At 45.1% G+C, this 21,644-nt stretch overlaps 2 protein-coding genes across 7 annotated transcripts in view; both read right to left on the bottom strand.

Annotated features, from left to right (window-relative positions):
• The window catches only part of arhgap21a (Rho GTPase activating protein 21a), a 52,921-nt gene extending 41,317 nt beyond the window's left edge, over nt 1–11,604 (bottom strand). The window contains exons 1-2 of one of the 2 annotated variants that reach the window (XM_086020280.1): nt 11,240–11,604; nt 10,317–10,533 (exon numbers count right to left, since the gene is read on the bottom strand). In XM_086020280.1, the coding sequence (XP_085876406.1) occupies nt 10,317–10,370 (54 nt within the window). In that variant the 5' untranslated portion in view covers nt 10,371–10,533; nt 11,240–11,604. Of the gene's footprint in view, nt 1–3,883; nt 4,337–10,316; nt 10,534–11,239 lie in introns of those variants that run through there. The other variant, XM_086020279.1, reaches the window with a different exon arrangement.
• A 3,541-nt stretch (nt 11,605–15,145) lies between these two features.
• On the bottom strand, nt 15,146–21,644 carry prtfdc1a (phosphoribosyl transferase domain containing 1a). 5 transcript variants are annotated; one of them, XM_086020441.1, is made up of 10 exons: nt 21,542–21,644; nt 21,271–21,426; nt 20,109–20,215; nt 19,810–19,993; nt 18,503–18,568; nt 17,864–17,881; nt 17,047–17,129; nt 16,793–16,839; nt 16,633–16,709; nt 15,146–15,845 (listed from the first exon to the last, which is right to left on the bottom strand). In XM_086020441.1, the coding sequence occupies exons 2-10, from the start codon at nt 21,301–21,303 to the stop codon at nt 15,798–15,800; spliced, it is 663 nt and encodes a 220-aa protein (XP_085876567.1). In that variant the 5' UTR covers nt 21,304–21,426; nt 21,542–21,644; the 3' UTR covers nt 15,146–15,797. The 5 variants fall into 5 exon arrangements, with proteins under 5 accessions (XP_085876567.1, XP_085876569.1, XP_085876568.1 ...); XM_086020443.1 differs by having other exon boundaries at nt 15,146–15,648; nt 15,804–15,845; nt 21,271–21,543; XM_086020442.1 differs by lacking the exons at nt 21,271–21,426; nt 21,542–21,644 and adding an exon at nt 20,797–20,853 and having other exon boundaries at nt 17,864–17,888; nt 18,501–18,568.

The following is a 21,644-nucleotide window of genomic DNA, read 5'->3' on the forward strand; positions in this document are numbered from 1 at the left end:
CATGGAGGACTGTAATCACCCTGCATAGTCGCGGTTCACTATTCACACATTCACGAATCTTGTGCTCTTCCCTAAACGGCCAAAGATGCTGTCAAAAATAGGAATCGTGTCAAATAAGTACAATGAACCCAGTCCCTCTCCCCCCATGGGCGATTACCGTCCACACACAAAAACATTTGGCACCATTGTGCATTGGCAACCTTCACTTCTGAGGCTGTCAGATTGCTTGTGGGCTCAATTCATCACCGTTTGCGAGGTGTGGAGATGCTGTGGTGACAAAGTGACGGGAGCGGCATCATTTAGCCGCGTCCAATCAACGCCTCCCTTACCAGAATGGAGGGGGGCGTGCAGGAGGAAGGACAGTGGAAGGGCGCCAAACAGGGTGACGTCAGCCCCAGACCTCATCAAATGACGGAAGATTATGACCGTAGGAGGTGAATGGCGCACCACTAAAGGATTAGATGGATTCAAATAAAATTAAAATAAATAATTCCTGTGTTGTCTGAAAATCCAGAATAAGGTGCATGGCGAATGCTTTATTGATATATCTTATTTGACATAATTAATACAGTCATTGAAATGAATGGAAATGCCATTGATCCAGTCCGTGACTCCAGCTCTTTTTTTCCACATTACTCGAGCAGCAGCATATCTGAAGCTGGTCAAATTTTGGCAGGGAAAAAAAGTGACAAGGCAACAGCTCGCACTCAAGAAGAAACTTGTATGTTGGGACATTCTTAAATCAAGGCACCATCTGATAAATGCACACTGATCGGAGGTCCACGGGGGGTTGGGCAGAGGAGGAGCTCTGCGCTTTAAGACGGCAACATAACACTTTGAGCCAGTCTAAGCTCCTCCCCGACACGTCTGCATTGCACCAAAGGGTCGCACGCTGCGGCGTTTTCTCTGAGATTCTTTCTTGCCGCTAAATGACAGAAGGAGCGTCGGTCTGTGTTGTTACCAAGGTGACGCGGTCCCAGGACAAAAGGCGGCACACATTAGGGTCTTTTTTGCCGTACAAATAAGCAAGCGGCGTCTGTTTACTGCAGCCCCACACCCCCGCATGCACACATATGTCGGAGGGATTACGTGCGAGAAAAGACGAGGAGGGTGGGGGATACGGTGACAGTACGAGGTGAATCAGCATTCTGCGCACGAGCCAAACTGCTGAGCTCAAATTAACGGCAAGCGTGACCTGAAAGCCCCCGCAGATGATGAAACATACTCCCCCTCGACTTAAAGGGAGGATTTCTTCCAGTTCCTCCAGCGGGGGTATCACGAGTGACCTACTTGTGTATAAATCTACGGCCAGGTTGAATGTGCTGGCCGTGTGTCAACATTACCGCAGGAGGTTGTGCTGAGCTACACTTGGGAGGTTAATGCTATCAGGTACAGTCACCGTATATCATTCACACTGTACCCCAAGTTTTTAAGTAATCTTAATTACAGTATACATGCAAGTCCAAATTGAGCGATGCATGCCTTCCAGGTTAATACCACATTGTGCCACAACATGCCGGACAGCACTAAGGAGAAGAACAGTCCAGTAAACTTGTGGGAGTGACAAATAAACAGCATGAAGCAAGCATTCTTTGGAGAACCTCCTTTTTACTCGAAGTGATGTTATATGAGTCTCCCATTTGTAAAATGTGAGAAAGAAATACTTTGAAAAAGTGTGTTTTAATAAGTTTCGGCTTGGAACCTGAAAACTCGCAAGTCAAGGTACAGTGGGAACACTGGTCCACTAACCAGTTTCCAAAGTTTGAGATCACACTGCAACTAAATTCAACTTTGAACATTTTTTGCAAAAACAAAATGCCAGGAATGACAAGTGTTTTTCGGATCAGGGTGAAAAGGGAAATATCCGCCACATGTGCTAAGATGAGGCTCGCTAACATTCTTCTTGTGAGTGTGTTGCAAGTTTTATGACACTTCTTCTTCCCTCCCTTTCTTTTTTTTTCTCTTCTGCGGTATTCAGAGCCACTGGGCTGCTTTCATATGCTAATGGTCGGACCGATTGTGCGGGCCAACAGCCTGGAATGCTTCCCCACAAAGGAGAAATGAGATGGAAGGAGAGCACAGAGAAAAGCAACAGACAGACACATCAGACAACGGTGGGCGGACATGCATCCGAGGCCGAGACTCTCTGCCCACGAGAGGGTTTGGAACGACAAAATACTCACATTTTTATTCCTAACTTGCCTCCAAAGATGATCACAATAAAACACAACAGGAATGGACATCATCATCACTTTCACGTATTTGAATCTTGCATCCACAAAGCAATGAGGGGCCCACAGCGGGAGGTTTAGGTGGTCCCAACTGAGTTGGGCGTGGCCCTTGTCTGATGTTGAGGTAACGGATGATGAGGTGCCGTGCAAAGTACGATCGAGTCATCCTGCTGACATTCCGGGGCCAGAGGCCGCCAGTCAAAGAAAGAAAACTCACACCCGTACGTCGGGGACCCAGAGCAGGTGCGCCAATTAGGCTCCCCTGGGGTCCCCCCCCCACCTGGATACTCCACATAATTGGTCTCTTCATCTATGAATTATTAATCCTAGTCACTCTTTGAGTTTTATGACAGAAGGGAATTCATGTCAGCAACCTATGACACGCCAGCCTGGTTAAGCCCTCGGTGTCATGTTTCAACTTTCTAACCCTGTGTAAGTACACATAAAGGTGTGTACGCATAGGGGATGGGCGTAATCAAGACATTTTTCATTTTTGATTGATCTTAGGGTTGCAGGAATAAACCAGAAATGCACAAAAGTGATATTATTTGCTTTGTCTTGCAAGCCAAAGTTTGTCAAAACACGTAATAAATTCTGCTACTGTGACTTTCTTTGAAAATCAGGCCCCAAGTCTTACCCCCCGGTGAACGTTTCTCTCATTTAAATGACTGCTGTTCTCATGGTTGAGAATGCGAGCAACACCAGCTGATAAATACCTTGAGCGAGCCAACATAAACCCAGCTGTATACATGCTACGGGTGGCACCTTTGTTGCGCTCACGTGGCCTCTGGCGACAGGTGATACCTTGTAAATCTTTCACAAAGGCCTCTGCACAAAGGCCGTCTTCAGCACCTCAGACAGCAGTTGGCCGGCCGCAAAACAAGAGGCCTATCAGTTCCACGCAAACAATTTTGCCGAAATTGAATTAGGGCTGGCCGGAGAGCGGCACGGCCGGCGAGTTTTTCTTTGTGGCTCACATCAAGCATTCGGGGACCGAAAAAAAAGAAAGGCTACAATGAGCCGCTTGTATGAATGTCCAGTCAAAGGACCAAAACAGCACAGAGAAGATGACATCCGAGCATGTACAGACAGATGATGCATACACCATAGCACAAAGAGCACTCTATGTTAGAACCGCATTCATTGCTTACAGTATGCATCTAATGTGGAAAGTGGAAAGATTTCAATCTTTTGACCCTTGGACAGTAAAACCCATACATAGACTATTCGGGGTTCACTATTCACAAATTTACTGATTTGTGTCAGGGCTCAGTACTTATTACCGTACTACGCTTGGGACCGGGTTTTTTTTCCACATTATCATGAAACTGTTCCAAATCAGGGACAGTCGTCAGCATTCTGATTGGAGTCAAGCGAAAGATATTTCAGGAAATAACTTAACAAGGCACATTTTGTCAAATCCAATTGTGTCCACGGCCCCCATGCCCTGGAGACAGCGCCAGGCACGCAAGGGGCTGCGAGCAAAGGGACACTCGGAGGTCAGCATGCTAGGCACGCCACAGTTTCCACTTCCACGCCGTGCGGCCCAATGAATGCCGTCTATTAATACTGCATATATCGGGGATGCCATTCCTGGAAACCCCCGGGACGTTGAGGCAAGCAAAAGTTACACATACATGGATGTTACAAACCTGATTGTTCCAGGCACAGTAGAGATCACAGACCAGGCTCCAGTTGTTGTTAAGCATACAGTCCAGAACTTTCATATGAGACATCTTGTGCAGCCCCCTGACGCTGGTCTTTCAGCTTTGAGTCACAAACCACGCCGCGGCCGTGCCCCTCCAGGCCACGCCGACAGACGAGAGGGTGCCGGGAGGCGACGGCAACATCGGGGGCATCTCCAGACCCATCTGTGAGCCCAGCAGGCGCCGTGCCAGCTTGGGCTGTTTCGCCGAGACGCACGTCAATTAGTGTATGTTAATCATTTGAGAGCATATTCCAAAGCAACTTTCCCGGGAGAGAAAGTCTTGTCCATTTGTCTTCGGGCATGCAGCAGAGGCATCGCCAGGTTACAGAGAATCCTGCACCACGAGCGAGTCAGTCTGCATTTGCGATGCGAGGCTGTAGCTCCCCGCGCTCGTCTCTGCAGTTGTGTCGCAGCAGCTCGCTCGCAAATGAGCGCGGCCGCAATGCAGGACTTCACCTGGGATAGACTTTTAACCTCATCTTTCCCAGAATCTCGCACAACGTTGGGTTTGTGCTCAAATGTGCCTGAATGATTCAGGTTGTGCAGTAAAGCCCTGGCGAGTTGCTATTCATCCTTCACCATAATTTTGTCTGTGGAAAGCAAAGCCATGGCTAAAAGGAAAGTAGTAATCGCAAACAAATATTAGGAGGAGCGTAGTATTTCTATTAAATATCGTATATTGAAACAGAAGGAGTCGATAACTCATGCTCAGATGCTTACTTGCAGACTAACCAGCCAAGTTCCTGACATCACTCACTTGGTCATGCCCCTTAAAAGAGTACACATGCAACATTTCAGACGTTGCCATTTTTGGTGTTTGTTACAAGTAGTCGCTCGGTCCATTTTTTTGCTTTAGTGTTGCAGCTAACTTGCGAGTGAACTTGAGACACTACGCCAAGAGATGGCGACCAAGATCAATTCCTGTGGTTGCGTCGCTTAAAAAGTAGTGGTTTCTGTTGTGTTTTGTGTTCGCATTTCGTTCCTGTATTTGGCCAATTTCCCAGGGCTCCTAAGAAAGTGAGCGCTGAAAAGAAGAAGTAAATGATGTCCACTGAATTAAAGCAGGAGCAAGGTGGGCATACAGTCAACTTGGCAAAGCAGCACGAGCGTAATACTACTGCAATATGTACTACACTGAAGGAGAAGGAGTCTATAAAAGCTAACGCCAGCCAAGGATGTTAGAATCATTCCCAAACTGTTCCTATCCCCCTGCGAATCTCTTCTAAGAATGAAGGAAGAATCCCTGACTGTCTGGAGGAGGCATGCCACAGCCCCCACCACTGGGGAGGTCAGCACCAGAACGTAAACCAACATCAAGTGGCTTCCTCACTGCGGGACGTCTGAAGAAGATCCCGGAAACTCATTTCAGAACTACCGGAGGCCAGTAAACAGTTGTCCGGGATTGTTTACGTTACCGTTACCTCCCTTTGAGGCACTACAAGACCCAGATGGTTGTGATTGAGGCATCGTCAGGAAACGCTCGTGTGAAGTGCTGCCACCAATTAGCAGTGAGGAGCCAGCCCAAGGCAAGGTTTAAGAATTTCATTCATTTGAATAGACATTCATTTTGCCAGTCGCTTACATAAAGGATTTGCTTACTAGTGGTGCCATCGGATCTTTTGCCACCCGTACATGTGACTTCATGGTGATCTCCAACCCAAGACTTCCTCTTTATTCTAATCATAGACACACCAAAGGACCAAGCATCGTAGGGACAGTGACAGTAGCAGTGGTGGTCTTTGTGAGCACTAAATCTCGCAGCGGTGAGGACAGGATGAGTGATAACACAGACTCTTATTTGAGGTTTAAGGGGATGCACACTTAAAAGATCAGACACGGGCAGCCTCAGGCTCAGCAAGCCCTTTAAACAAAACCCTCTTTGGGTCGGCCATCAATCGGTTCCCCGTAACTCTTATCAAACAATCAATCAAGCAATCAACCAAGGGCTTTCCTGCGCATAAAACGCAAACCTTACAACGGGACTTCAGTTCGACACGTCGGTCAGATAAATCCGGCTGTTTTGAGATAACCGCCCGAGTTGACTAAACAGTTTCAGGGGCAATCGGAAGAGCTTATCTGGGAATGACAGTAGAAACCACATTTTACGTCAGCCAGCACAGGCTAGGAGAACAAGAAATGTAAAAATACAAAAGGCTGCAATGTCGATTCAGTGTATTTCTAAAATGTAAAATGCAATTTATAGTACATTATTAAGAATTTGAAATGTGACCAACAGGAAAGTTTTAATAATGTGTCCCCTAACCCGAACCCTTAACCCAGTCTTACACTAATGCTGAACACAAACTGACCCTAACTTTAAACCCACTATAACGTTCTTCCTAAATCCAAACTGACCCTTAACTCAAATTAAATCTAATCCTTAAATCCAACCAGAACCCAAACCCCAAATTAAGTTGAACCCTTTTATTTGTCTGTTTTGTTATTGAGCCCAAAAAAATATAAATGTTGTGCCCTACGGACGAGCTCAGCTGACTCAGCTCAACTCCCATGTCTGCACCAATCAGCAGTAAGCACTACATAGGTCCATAAAAACGGCCCGGCCCCCTTTAGCACACACTCAATATAATCCAATCAAATGTGAATTATGGATCTCATGCCTCTCTGCACAGGCACACCACTCCATCCCAAACAACAACAAGCACATGCTGGCTTCAGATTGACCTTGCATCTGTGAAATCAACTTAAAACACTTTGGGAATTCTTTGATGATTACAGTGTCCCACATATTCAACTTTTTTTAGCAAAATTTGTTCATTTATATAAAAAAAAAATATGGTTGCGTCAATTATTCCTGGTTAATTGTCCCCCTTGCGGATGGTGGGGGGATTACCTTACTCCTGCGCCATTCTGAGAGTATCAAACCCAAAAAGCGTTGCGTTTACTGTATAGTGTTATATTTTTGGGCAGAGAGGTACATCATGCCGCAGCATGACAAATCATTGATGAAATCATTCTTTCATCACGGTGCCCCACCGCAAACTTCCACCTGTGATGGCGTCAGGAAATCATGTGGTTTCCTGCCAGGATCTCCAAAGCTCACACAGAGTTCGCGGTTTAGGCTGTGTGCTGACAGCAGCCCGTTACATAAGGCTCCATTAACAACAAACACACACACACGTGGTTAAATGTCACACTCGGAACAAAACGATCATGCCACCTGCCGGGGGGGAAGCTAAAGGGTCAAATATGAAAGGATTGGAGGTAGGATGAGTGTGACTCCTGCTTTGGGATGAACCAGTTACAGTGCAACACCTCAGTTCACTTGGTGGGTGACCTGGCAGTGAACGTACAGTTGTCTCTCGTATTTTGAGTTCGCACGTACTGCTGAATGCTGCCAACGCGTCAAAGACTGGAGGCAGCCCACGTCGCCGCAGATGCCTTGGGCGTGTGTAAGGGATAGCATCTCGGCCTCACTGAGCATTAGACCGCTTCTGTTCTGCCTGTCTAGCCACCATCTTGCACACCCACGACCCCCCACAATACATCCTCCCGATTTCTACCCGCCAAAACGACCCTCTTTGCCATCTTTTCTGCACTGCCTTTAACCGTCACGTACAATGGAATGCACTGGTGCAGAGAAGGCAGGACACAGAGCCAATTGGTAATGCAAAGAACAAAAAATAAGACAACTGCAGTGGAGGGTAGACCTGAAATCGTTGTCACAAATTTGATGACCTTGAGTGCGGCCAGGCGGATTTCCCTTTCTCCTTCCAGGAGAAAACGGCAACAATAGCTCGAAGGAGATGCCAAATTCTGACTGTGCACGCCTTCTGCCGAGCTTCCATCTTTATGCAGGCTAAACATAGCACCATCAAAAGAGAAACTAGGAATAAAAGGAGGAGGGAATGAGGTTATCAGGCTGGCTGAGCTAAAGTTAGACCAATACACCAGAGCGTCCTCATGAGCAAGAAAGGCGATACATGATGGGAGTTGAAGCGAGTCTCAGTGTGACGCCCTTTGGTTGCCCGGCAACCATTTCATGTGCACTACACTTGAGTTTGAGGGCAAAGCGGGACATTGGAGGAGGTCTTGTCCCGATTTTGCACACTTTCAGACCACCGCTGCAAAGGTTTGATAGTTTGATAACACTGTTGTGTTAAATTTTAAGTTCAAGCACAGCATTTGTTGGCTAACATTTTACAAACAGCCTTCAAAGGATTTTACTCTATATTTTATAATTACTATAAAATTTATGTTAATATAGTTCATCTATTCTCTTACACATTATATATTAGCATCAGCATGGGTTATACTGTTGATGTAAATTGGGTCAAATTATTTAAAAAAAATTTTTAACATGCTCTCTGTACTGTGAGTGGCTTATTTTCACCTATCGGGGCCGGTCTTGAATGTGTCCCTCGTGACAAATGGGGGTTCACCGTGTCCATGTACATGACCTTCATTGAAACAACAATCTCTGCTTTCGTCCATCCAACCGACACGAAATGTAAATAATAATCCGCTGAGTAGGGTCAAGCGAGGCTGCGGGTGAGAGAGTCCAAAACAGACGTGGGGCACGTGGGGTGTTTTTCTCTGCGTGACGGGGGGCAGCTGTGTTTTCACGGCTTGGGCGGCGGTCGCTGTGTATATAATGCAAAAGTGGGGAGGGTGGGGGTAGACGACGCCCCTTCCTCATTAATGAGGCGGGATGGGAAGGTGAGGGAGGGGCTCTTTATCCCGCCTGGGATATGTCATTAAGGAATGGGTGGGGGGGGGGGGGACTCAGTGATCCTTGAAAGTTGGCGCCTGTCGGCGTAAACAACAAGATATACCACGGCATTGCCGGAAGATCACCGCACTTGCAGACAATACCCCCGATGCTGCCCCGTAAAAAAACGGGTTGTTTTGGCCATTTGTTTACATCGCTTAGAAATAATATTTCAGACATACAAACAGTTTTGTGTCAGTTAAGATAATTGTATGCCTTCAATGTAGTACCACAACATCCTCAGCGGCACTGAGCTCTACTGGAAGAGATGCAGCATTATAGAGGCAGAGGAAGAGAAGGTCCCCAACTAAAAATTTATCTCACGGTGGTAGTTGATTTCACTCACATTTAAGCATCGCCAATATTGAGAGCTCTGTCAGTAGCGTAACGTAGTTTGACGTTGATTCTTTATGAAGGTTCCAGCTTGTTGCCGGGCAGAAGTGGTGCATTTAACGGATGCCAATGGAGATATTTATTAGATTAGTGTCTGTGGTGCACTTAAGAGACGGCTCATATTCCGGCTCTGGTTTCTATTCCACGATGAACGTTATTGATGTAAAACAGCTCCCTCGCTGCTTATTAATCTCTATTTTATTGACGTTCACCAACCAAGCCCATGTGAGTGGCTGCACATGCATACACGAGCTTCTAATGCCTCAAATGATGCCCAGTCACTCACCATTCGTTAGCGACATCATATCGGTTATCCAGCCAGTCAACTCCACTCGCCGAATCCCATGTCACTCACCAGACCAGGCTTAAAGCCACACACACTCAAAGTCGCAGATAATACAGTGTAGAAGAGAAAACCAATAACTGCACAGTACATAACATTTGTTATTGTTTCATATGTTGGTATGGTTGCTTAATAATCCAAACTCAATTTGCTTGCGAATACTTTATCGATAATAACAGTCGATAAATGCAGCCCTCATGCAAACTCCAGACAGGAAGGCCGGAGTCCTGATTCAAACCTCCAAACACAAAACTGCGAGGCAGTTACGCAAACGATTTGATCAAAAACTTGATTTAAATAATGTCACTTGCTTCTTTTTTAGTGAAGTGGAGGCCAGAATCTGAGATTTTATTTTAAAGCCATATCGCCAAGTCCTACTAAGAGGATTACGGCACACACGCACAGACACACACACATATACATACACACACTTAATTCCATTTTCTGATGATAATCCAAAACATGGCAGCACCACTGGCCTGTAATGACATGCACTGGGTCCAAGCTGCAGCGTGATGATGATTGCAGTGATGTAAGCACTCGGGTCGGCGCGCAGAAGCAGAAACTCTTCCAAAAAAAGACAGATTAGCCGCGGGAGCATAAACGTCTCTCTGTGCTGCTCTTTTTTGCTCTTAAACAGTTGTCATGGTGGGGAAGGGCTGAACCCGGTCAACCCGGACACACGAGCCGCATCACACGCTGGTGAGCTCTGTGCGTGCGCATTCCCCCCGGAATGAGAATGCTGGGATTGTGTGTGTGTGTGTGTGTGTGTGTGTGTTTGGAGGGGCAGGAGGGAATAAATGTGAGCACAGTGTGATTAGGCCCACATGGATGACACTTAAGCAGCGACAAATCAACAACTTGTGCCACATTCCGAAAAACTCTCTCTCTCTCGCTACGTAAGGGACATACCTCGCACGGCGTATCTCGGAGTCGATGCTCCTTGCTCCCACGCATCGCCATCATGTTCACGTCAAAACTCTCAAGTCCGTAGGGGGCCGCATGGAGCTCAGGTGGGTGATGGCCCAAAAAAAAAAATAAAAAAAAGAAAAAAAGAAAACAGAAAAAAAGGGAAAAAAACTCCTAATCCACGCCCTCCTCCTTCCTCATGTCCGGTACAGGTAGGAATCTGAACAGGAATAGTGCACATGTGATGACATTTAAATGGAATTCCAGACAAAATTATGATAATATTGCGCCTCTGCCAGCGGTATCAATTTAGCATCATGTCCATTTTGGCTGTCAGTGTTAAAATGCAATGCATCCTACTGACAGCCGTTTTGTTTAGGTTGTGCTGACCTCAGTTGGACTATTGAAAGGAGCAAAATATTACGAACTGTTGCCGGTGGGATCCAGGGCAACATGAAATCACAAATTATGTGATACACCCTTGCATAGGATACAGGTGTACCTAATATTATAAACAAAGTGAAGCATTTCGTGGTAATATAGTTAGTTATGATTTAGAAATATATGCAAATTGCATTGACATTAAAGTCGTCTGTTATGATGTCACCTGTCAATGATTTCCAAATGCGTGAGCATATAAACACAGCACACACACACACTGAGGAGTGACATTTACGTCACTGTTAACCTTGCACAGTGTTGCTTTGTAGTGATGCTGATATTTTAGTCATTATTTGAAAAGGGACAAAGATGACATTTCTCCACGACATTTGGTGCACGTGAAACACAAGTTGACGGCTCGTCACGTCGATGTGCTCAAGCCACATGCAGAATAAAACAAACATTTTCTAGCCATTTTCAAAGTAGCGTTTTAAATATTAAAAAACGCGCCCGACGACAGGTTGTGCCGACGTTCGCGAGCCTACCTGTTATGAATTCAGACAACAACGGCCAGGCGACGGGCAGAGCCTTTGGTCCATGTTAGGTCGGTGGGGGCTCCGGAGAGGAGAGCGGGAGGCTGCGAGGCGCTCAGCCCGCCAGTGGCGCTCCTCCGGCGGCCGCGACCCACTGGAGCCGCTCGCTACTTGCTCGGCTGGAGAAAAAGCGGCGTGAAGAGCAGCGAGGGACGCCCCGCGGCGGGCACTCATTCCTCACGGTGACCCGGCGAGAATGCAATCTCCGGTGTTCATTCATCTCCACCGTAAGCAACCATTAAAAATGGAAAAAGACACCCCAAAAAAATGGAGAGAAGTGTGTATTCCTGCGAGTTTCCAGCTGGCGGCGCGACCATCTGTGCAGAGATGGACAACTGGCTTGATGAAGCCCCACCTCTCGGCCCGCCCCTCACTTGATGACGGCCAATCGAATGGCAGTTTAAATTTGGAATTTTTACGACGAACCAATCGGACGCAGTGTTACATAACAGTTTCTATAAAGAGCAGAAGGCACCACAACAACGTTAACCCACCGCAACTTGCGCATCTACGGACTATATATATATATATATCAACAACTAATTGACTTTTTGGGGGTATTTTGACAATTTCTTATTTTCTGCAAATAAATGATAATATTCGCATTTCATTTGGAATCGGGGCAACGTGCGGAAAGATTTTTTTCAGAGCTGTGAATGCTCTTGACTTGCCCCCAGTAAAGTATAAGTACAAGAAATGAAAACAGCTTTAAAAAAAGAGAGAAAATGGAATCAGTCCCTCAAGGTTGTCCATCAAATACTGGGACATGTTTGCCCAGCCACTAGGAAGTGCAAAAGCAATGGTTCTTAACTTTATTATGATGACATGTAGGGCACTGCGGCCGCATGGGAATCCAGAGAGCCTAAAAAAAAGGTTAGTGTTGTTGGTGGTGGGGTGTGGTAGGGGTGTGGTGATGGTGGTAGAGGGGGTGCTGCACTCAGCTGATGGCAGACAAAAACAAAGGCTGACAGTGTTCTGTTTGCGGGCTCCTCGGCCAGCACAATAGACGGCGGGACAATAGGACCTCCTTTGACCCGCGCTACTGCCAGGATCCCCCCCCCCCAGTTTCAGGGGGCTAGAGCGCTATTGTCTCAAAAAGACCCCGTTTTTAGACAATGGACAACTTAAAGCCATGTGAGCAGCGATGTGCAGCAAGATCAGTTTCACCTAAACTAGCTAGATTTCATCCTGAGTAAATGTGTTAGCAAATTACAACCAAAGTACTACAATGAAGTTTGGGAAACGCTGTACTAGACGGATGAAAGATGGCGGAAGAAGACGAGGGTCACGGCCCTCTCGAAGTTGTTGTGCTGCACAAGTGCATCTGGAGTCCAGTTTGACGACTGGCACCGACCCAACAGCACCAGCGGTAGCAGCAGTGGCTCTCGGATCCATCGAGTCCATCGCTGGAACGCAGTCAACGCCGGAGGGAATGTACTTTCTATTTGTGTAACACCACGCTTCAGCCAAACCGTATTTAGAGCGAAGAACAGCGCACGTGGCCGTTGGCTCGCTCTGAGTGTAATACACTAATACACTTGAAAATGTGATCTTAACACTGAGTGATACAAGTTTGCATGTGTTTCATTCGTCGCTCAATTGAAAGAAATATTATTTCGTTGAAGGAGCTCAAGCGACATGGGTCACTTTTACTCTTAAAACATACTGTAGTTAAAGTTTTTAGTAAAATACACTTTTTAACAAATTCTTGGCACCTGTTCCATTTCTCTCGTTGTCAAGAAATAGGAGACTATTGTGTAACATTAGTGAAAGGAAACAAAAGGAAAAAAGTCTTTCTTATCAGAGTCCTGGAATTCATCCTAAAATGGCTGACTTGCAGTTCCATTTCATACTAGACGTTTTAGTGCATTTTGTTGTGATAGACATGTAGACATGTCCACCCAATTTGGCGTTGACCGATAAAACTGGTGTCATGGGCTGATTTATTATTATTATTTTTTTATATAGTCTGAGCCTTGGAATTCAACTGAAAAGTCTGCTTTAAACCAAAATGGATGACTTCCTGTTGGATTCAATGATTTTCCGCGCTACCTGATATGATATACCCCCAAATTCATGTTGATTGGTCAAACTGGTATGGGGGAATCATTTTTTTTTAGCTTTCCTAGGCCTCTGCTGACTGAAGTTTGGATGGTTGTGTTCTGAACACCAATAACCCCTCCTTTTCTAGGATACACAAAGTCGGTGAGCTTTGAAGCATGTTGAAGCCCCAAGAAGGCAACTCCAAGAAGGACTTCGGACCGCCTCGAGATTTGCCTCCCTGGCGGAGGTAACTGCATTGACTAGCGTCCATGGCTAAAACGTGCGTCAGGAAATCAAATCCTCTGGCAAACGGTTGGCTTCAGATGACAAACTCTTCATTCAAATGTACAATTCCCGTTTTGTTCCCTTTGTACGACGGGGGTAAGAGTTTACCTGTGGCCTACTTCCTTTTCTCTCGCCTACAAAGCCTCCACCGCCAATTGTGGAAGCAGCGCCGCTTTCTGTGGCGTCTCGCTTTCACCTCACTCGGCGAACACAATGGCTCCTGCAGGTTCCCATGGCTGTGCGGCGAGCATTAGCGCTGCGCTAGGTTAAAGGAGTCATACTAGGCAATAGTTGATTCACAATATAAAGGGAAATTCAAGGCAAAAAATGTGCCCCTACGGTCTAAACATGGTATTTTGATTAATGTTGTGGAATATGAATCGAGCAGAAAAATCCACCCATTTTTTTTCCATCTCGGGGGCTGAAATTTTATCCAGCACTGTCCCCTGCTGTCAAACTGAAATTGACTTCAAAGTGCCCCCAGGTTCACAAATGTCACAAGCGAACCCAAAAAACAGGTGAGCCGTGACGTTTGCAATGCGAGCCCGAAGCCACTTTAACATCAATTTCAGCATATCTGCAGCTCTTTGTAACACAAATTTTGGCTTGCAACGCAACTCGGAAAATCCAAATACACGCTATTAAAGTTCATAGTTTAAAGTCTCGTAAATGCCCCCCTGTAACCGCCACTGCTGCAGTCTGATGTTTTTTGATAAGGACGCAGGAGTTTTTGCCTCTTTTTCTTATCGCTCGCACTCCCAAGTTTGGAGCCAAAGCAGGAATGTAAAGATCTCCCGCAATCACCTCCCCAAATCTCTTTTGTTTGTGCTTGCTGGCGATAGCCAAACAACCAGTCATCTGGCAGCTCGATTAACGCGCTGCGCTGTGTTTTCATTGCAATTTTTTGACCTCGGAGCAGAAAAATAACAACAAATGAGCGAGCATAATCACGGCGATCCGAAGGGTAGGCTGGCCTCATTGTGCGCTTTTCAGATGATTGAGAGTCAAGTAGTGTACGGACGCCGCGCGCCACTGACTCTCAGTCGCCGCGACGACCGAAACAAAACAATCTTTCGACGTTTGAAGCGTGTTTGCATTCTTTTCATGTCCACTTTGGGTCCTCTCCTGAGGGGTCACGGCCCCCCCGAGGCGGGGCCACAGCAAAAGGATCCAGAACGCCACACTTTGTTTGCTTAGAGCGGTCCTTCCCAGCCAATGTGCCACTGCTCCGAAAATGATTTATTTGTTTCGCAATACATTTTAATTTGCGACTCATGAATTCACCATTTTTTCTGTTTTTGTTCTCAGGTTGAATAAACAGAGGATGTAAAAAGTCTATACACTCTTGTTCAAATGTCAGGTTTTTGTTAAAGTTAGACAGAGATAAATCATTTCAAAAGTTTTTTTTACACCATTAATGTAACTCATCATCTGTTCCACTCAGTTCAAATTTTTAAGTTCGACCTTTTCGAGAGGGGAAGACAAAGTAATAAACTGAAAGAAATCAGTGAAATCAGGTGGAAATCAGAGGTGAGTATATGACATTTAATTCATCTTACATATTTAATATAAAATATAAAATTGTTTATCATCGTCATCATCCTGTTTTGTTGGGGCAAGCCATGGCTCTAGATCTCCCCCCGGTCACACATATTTGTTCAAGACAAGGTTTTAAATGGTGAAAAAAATGCATTATGTGTCTCCTGAAATATCTCTTCTAAATAATGTTTTTGCCCATCGAGTGTGTACGAAATCGAAAACATGGAATTCGTTGAAACACAATGCAACAGTGTTGTCCAATTTGATCGGATTGGCAAGCGCCTGCTCATAACTGAACAAGCATATCATGTTTGCGTAAGTGTGTGTGGCCGACACACACTGCGCCCACTGTGCGCGTGTGTTTGGGATTGTGTGCGTGTGTGTGTGTTTTCCATGAGTCAGAGCGGACCCTGGATGATGCCAACTTTAATAATCTCTCGCCATCTGCCACCACCGTCCTCGCCTGCTCCGCTTTTTCTTTCACGTGTCAATGTCTTTTGTGTCCGTCTCACACACGCGCACACACACACACACACACACACACACACACACAAACAAAGTAAAGGCTGACAAGTAAATTCAAGGATGTACAAATGTATATTTTGTGATCTTCGTACAGGATTTTTTCCATTGGGATGTTGGGTCAAACCTTGTACTTCTGCTTGCCGCTTTTGCTGATGACACAGATATGCTGAAAGGAGAAGAAGAGGAAGAAAAAAAAAATGATGTCATCCCACATGAAAAAAGCCACTTGAAAGAATCCCATTTGGCAGGGGCGGGGTCACCTTTGACTGACACTGACTCAAAAATGCCGCAAAGTCTGAAACATGGCGTTTACAGGAAAAAATGACATAATTTACTATAGGAGGCAACTCAACATGTCTGCTTGTCGGTGTGAGTTATAATGACGATGCCTTTTGAAAGCCATACATGCACGGATATGATTTTTACTGCATGCGCGCAAGTCATATTTCTTGGTGTTTAGAAGAAGAGCAGATAAGAGAGGATGTTTTCAGCTGGACTGATAATGAGACCTGACATTCCACTGGTAACCCTCCCTCGTGTGCGCTAAACGCCCCCCCATTACAAAATATGTGGAAGAGTCACACAATGCAAACACACACACAGTCACACTTATTTGGAAGAATAAATTGCAGTTTCACAAAAAAAAAAAAAAAAGCGTCATTATTGGAGTTTGTGGACCTTTTATACGTACAGTCATTGTTTTTCCACGCCTTAGCATGCTAACCATAGCAACTTATGAACAAGGCTGAAGGGAATTATTACATAACAGATGCAGCTGTACGTTTTTGGGTGTAGGGAGTGAGAGTTAGGTCGGGGAAGAAACCTGCTAGGTGAGATTCAGGCCAAGGTGAGTGGGCGGAGGGCCCATCTCTTTGATTTACTATCTTCCCTCCCTCTGCGTCTTTCATCCCTCCCTGCCTCTCCGGCCTTCAAAAGGAGGGACGCACACTTACGTGCAGGTCCCGGAAGTACTCGTTGTAGTCCAAAGCGTAGCCCACCACAAAGCGCTTGGGGATTTCAAATCCCACATCTGCGGGGCGGAGACAAGACGAGAGGTGGTGGGTTTCCAAAACGGGCAAGGCTGGCGTGTACATGTTGTTTCAGACTACTCACAGTCCGTCAGGTTCTCGTCCATGTTGGGAGCTCTCTTCACCAGCAGACTGCAAATGTGTTAGCGCAAACAAGTTAGCATTCCAAACTAATCAGTGTGTCCCAATACTTTTGTCTGCGGCACACTCTAAATTACAAGCAGGCGACACAGAGACGGCGACATCGTCTTCCATCACACACTTGGCATTTCCTGCCGCGGGGGTATCGGGTCGGTTGGGGGGCAAATGCATGCGGACGGTCGAGCGAGGCAGACTCACCCCGCGACCTTGACCATCTTGGGTTGAAAGGTCTCCACATGCTTCAGAAGGGTCTTCATTGTCTTGCCTGTGTCAACAATGGCCTTGGGGAGGGGAGCAGCAGATGGGGGTGGGGGCAGCGATGTTATGAGTAGGCATAAGAAAGATTTCAGACAAAGTATCATTCATTTTGGGGGGTTTCAGCGCCCACTGTGCTCGAGAACGGGTACAGCGGCTTGGCAAATTTTCTGAATCGTTCAAATTTGGCAAGGTTGCTAATTTAACAACACTCTTCTGTGTGTCGTGTCAAATTTCGAAGACGTTTATTTTCACTTTACAGGGACTTTCAAATAATATGTCAAAGAATGAAAAGTCACTGTTGTATAATATGTCCCATTTAAAAGATACATGCAGGTCAAGGTTATTATAGTGAACAAAAAAAAAATAACAAAACAACTCAAACTGGAAAAAGCATTTTTCGTTAACGAAATAAAATATAAATGCCTTGAAGGAAATCCAAAAACAAATCTTGCACTCAACAAATAGGCCATATATTTAAAAGAAAAAATGAATAAATAAAATAAAATAAAAATGAAAGTAAAATGAAGCATTTTTGAAAACTTGCTCTAAAAACGAATTAGAACTAACTGAATTCATAAAACAAAAGTCAAAAGAAAATAAAAAGTAACTATGAAGGAAAATCTCAAACCATGATAGCCCTGGTGCAGGTTTGACAACACTTTCCTCACCGAACTCTTGAAGTGCGTCACCTTGCATTGTGCTCTTTTACAATTGAAATAGGATATTCAAAGAGAGGAGTGTACAAACCAACACTCACCTCAACTATGAGCACGCTCTTGGAAACATGCAAAAAAGAGGAAACACACTCACATCAGTGACATTTGCATCGTTTTGCATACATGTGGAATGTTTGAAAAAAGCGGGTATCCATGGCAACAATGTCTGCCGCGTCTAAGGAGAATCCCTTCCATTCTAGCCAGTGGTGAACATCTGTGCGGACACTTTCTCCATGGCAGCGCTTCAAACGCGCCCTTGTTCCCCCAGCGGCGTCTATGGGCTTCTTTGTGAGCCCCGCCGTCGAGAAACGAGGAATTCGGGGCGTCGGGCCAAATGGTCTTCCACCTGACCGCCGTTACGGGAAGAACGAGACGGTCGGGTGTACTCAAAGACCTTTTTCACTATGACGTCACGCGGACTTTCAGCTGGCAGAAGACGGCGGTTTCCACTTGTAGTTAGTGAGAAAACGGGAGATAGTTTGAATGACGATTTTAGCCTTATAATTTGCTTTTCAACGGGTTGAAAAGAGACGTGGTGGAAATTCAGTTAGAGTTAACAGGCTGGCTAAATTATTGGAGATTTGCGGTTGGGGACCCTTCAGATACAAGATTTTTTTTGCAGTTTTGGGTCATGCTAAAAAGGCCATTTATTCGTCAGAAGTCGACAACTACAAACACACCTTTCCTCGCAGGAAGGACAGATCTCGGCTGCCGATGATGTGAAGATCCTCCGTCGATTGGTCGTTCTGTTGAAGAGAGGACAAGGAATCTTTCATTACAAAATGTAACTGGCTTACATCCACTGAAGGAAAGAGTGATTTTGTGGCGACAAATGACAACGTTTTTTTTGACACTGGGATTGTGTCCTATAAGCAGAGAATCCACTGGGAAAGCATCACATGGCTTGTAATGTGGGCGACATCACAGCCCCGAGGGGAGCGAGTCACATGAGACCATGATGAACTGCGAGCTTGTAAAGTGACACGGCAGTCGGCCATTTCAAGATCGCATCGCAAAGATTCTTGTCTGTGATGATGACAACATCTTTCGGGCGTGTTTTGTTTTTTGAAAACCTCATTGCTAAAATGCTCCGGAAATGTGAAAACACAGATCTCTGCCTACATTAAGTACAGAGCGAGTACTTTTGCCACCTGCGACGTTAAGCGTGTCATTCCCAAGGCAAATTCCCGCGTGTAAACACTGCAGGTGTGTTATTATCCTCCACACGAGGCTGGCCCTCATGTTGTCATATGATGATGATGTGAGGCCTGCAGTATTTCCTGTGTCCTTGAGGTGTCCTGGTGGAATGTGGCCTCGGCCTCGTGAAAACATGAGAAACGCTGACATCTAGTGGCAGAGACATGACATGACATTGTGCTGAGCTTGAACTCGCTCCTCTTATTTTGGATTTGATTAGAATTTCTCCATGATCCATCCTGTCGCTGACAGCCTGACACCTTTTCATAATTAAACACGCACCCGGGTCAAAATGACCCAGGAATATTGGCGCTGTTTCCAAAAAAAGGAACGTAACAGGAGGGTTAAGATGCTCTCGGTCACAGCGTTCGCTACTTTTTGTGCGTGACACTCATTAGTCACACATTAAAGTCCACACAGAAAAGAATGAGCCTTTGTTCTTGTACTACAGCTATTTTTGAAAAAATATTCAGCTTAATTTTGGAATCCCCCCCAGTTGTGATGTCATTTTCAGTCGACAGAAGACAAAATGGCCGCCCCCGTAAATGGCTGAAAACGAGTGCATTTTGCTGCTTAACTTATATTCCACAAACGCAAAATTAATCAGAATGCCGTGTTTCAACTAGTGGGCCTGCTGGGAACATCTTGAAAGAAATATGTTTGGGTTGACTTCCGCTTTAAAAAAAAAAAAGACATAACTATCTATTTATTTCGATCAAAAATCCTACTTGAATATTTTAGAAACTTTAATCTACAAAACTTACTGAGTGTTCTTACTCCGTTCACGCACCAGGTAGCTCTTGAGTCGGATGAACTCCACTCGGGTTTCCAGGTACTTGTTGGAGTTGCGTCCCAGCACCTTGATGCACTCCACCAGGTCGGCGCAGAACTTGTAGCCGCCCTTCAGCACGCACAGCACCATGATGTTGTCATCCACAAAGTCGTCCACGATGTAGCGGGCCAGCCGCTCGGTCCTGCGTGCATGGCGAACACGGCGGAGGACTTGAACCTACTGACGCTCCTTTTTTTTGAGTTTTTTTATTTTTTTTTTATTTTTTTGTGAATGGATGAACGTGTTGTGGAGCGCACCTGTTCATGACCACGCCGTGCGGAATGTAAACGCTTTCGATATCATCATGGTAGTGCTCCGGGTAAGTGAACAAATCCAGACTGTATCCGGGCCAGTCGTCTTTGATCTGCGACAACAGGACGATCATGTGTCTGTTAGTCAGAAGCATTGAGCCACGGTCACAATATGAAATGGTCACATTTGTTCCATGAAATTGCAATCATTTATTTCAAACGGTTTTTCCTCCTCATTTCACCACGTTTGTTTTGGCTGCATGCTTCCAGTAAGTGCATGTAAATGCTAGATTTTTATTTTTATTTTTAAAGCCTCTCAGCATTGCCATGTCCTTCACAATCAGTACTGCTTGCCTCTGTAATGTCAATCAATATTTTTTATAATACTGCAGTATTATAAAATACATGTATTCAAGTATCGCAATACGTATCAGATCGCAAGTAATGGAATCCATATCGGATTGGGACAAAAGTGTACCGTCCCAGCCCTAACACTTAATGAGCTTCTTTTTTTATCTTGCACCCAACAAATACTCCATGTTTAATAAAAAATAAATAAAACTAATATAAGCACTAAACTAAAACGAAGCATTTCCCCCAAAAAACAAGCCCGGTCTAATAACTGTATTTTAACAACAAAATCAAAACGGAATAAAAACTAATTATAATTTTAAAAATCCACAACTATTATAACCCACAAACAGCGATACATCCGCGAGTAATTGACACAAAAAGGTTTGGAATGGCCTATCGATTCCACAAAATGGCAGCAAGTCAATTTTTTTTTTTTTTAATTAGATGACAAGGCCAGGATCTAAATGTAGCTCCTCCCCTCACGTCAACATATTTCATTGGCCCCAAGATGGCGCTAATATTTTCAAATTAGACATGACTTGCCTGGGGACAAAAAACAGCAAACAGATGATTTTTCTTTTTAATATCAGGACACATAATCAAATTTGTGAGGTTTCCCTGTACTAGAAATAAGCAGCATCTCTGGTGACTATAATGCAAATATAAGCAAATGTAGGAGCTCTGCTACAATTTTACTTATCCGATATAGTAAAATAAGGCAACCAAAACCGTACAAGCAGGTCTTTCTCTGACAGTGTCAATTAAAAAAAGTAATTTCAAATACTTTTGTAGCCAGCCTTTGCGCTCGACTTACCACAATTCCTCTTCTCTTCCCGGCGTGCTCCATTTGTCACAGCGCTGACAGACAGAGGGAAAATAGTCCTCCCGGAGGTCAAAGTTCACAGCAATATGTCAGCAGCGGTTGTGGTCTCAGGGTGAAGACAGTCACCCCCCAAAAAAGTTGCTTTGACTGAGAAAAAGGCAGGACGAAATATGCACAAATGTTTCTTTTATCTCATGACAAGCGTGTTAACATTATCGTCAATAATGTGCTGTTGCTTCAAGGGACAGTTACCACAACTCACGAGCTTTTGCTGATTTCTCGTCAAGAAGGAGACTAAAAACGGTGCAGTCTTTCCCGGCCACATGCGCTGAGCGATCACGCTCCAGTCATTTGCTTTTTTTTTT

Source organism: Filicampus tigris, chromosome 21 (genome assembly GCF_054856515.1).
Source record: "Filicampus tigris isolate MCC_2025a chromosome 21, RoL_Ftig_1.0, whole genome shotgun sequence".
Classification (NCBI taxonomy): Eukaryota; Metazoa; Chordata; class Actinopteri; order Syngnathiformes; family Syngnathidae; genus Filicampus; species Filicampus tigris.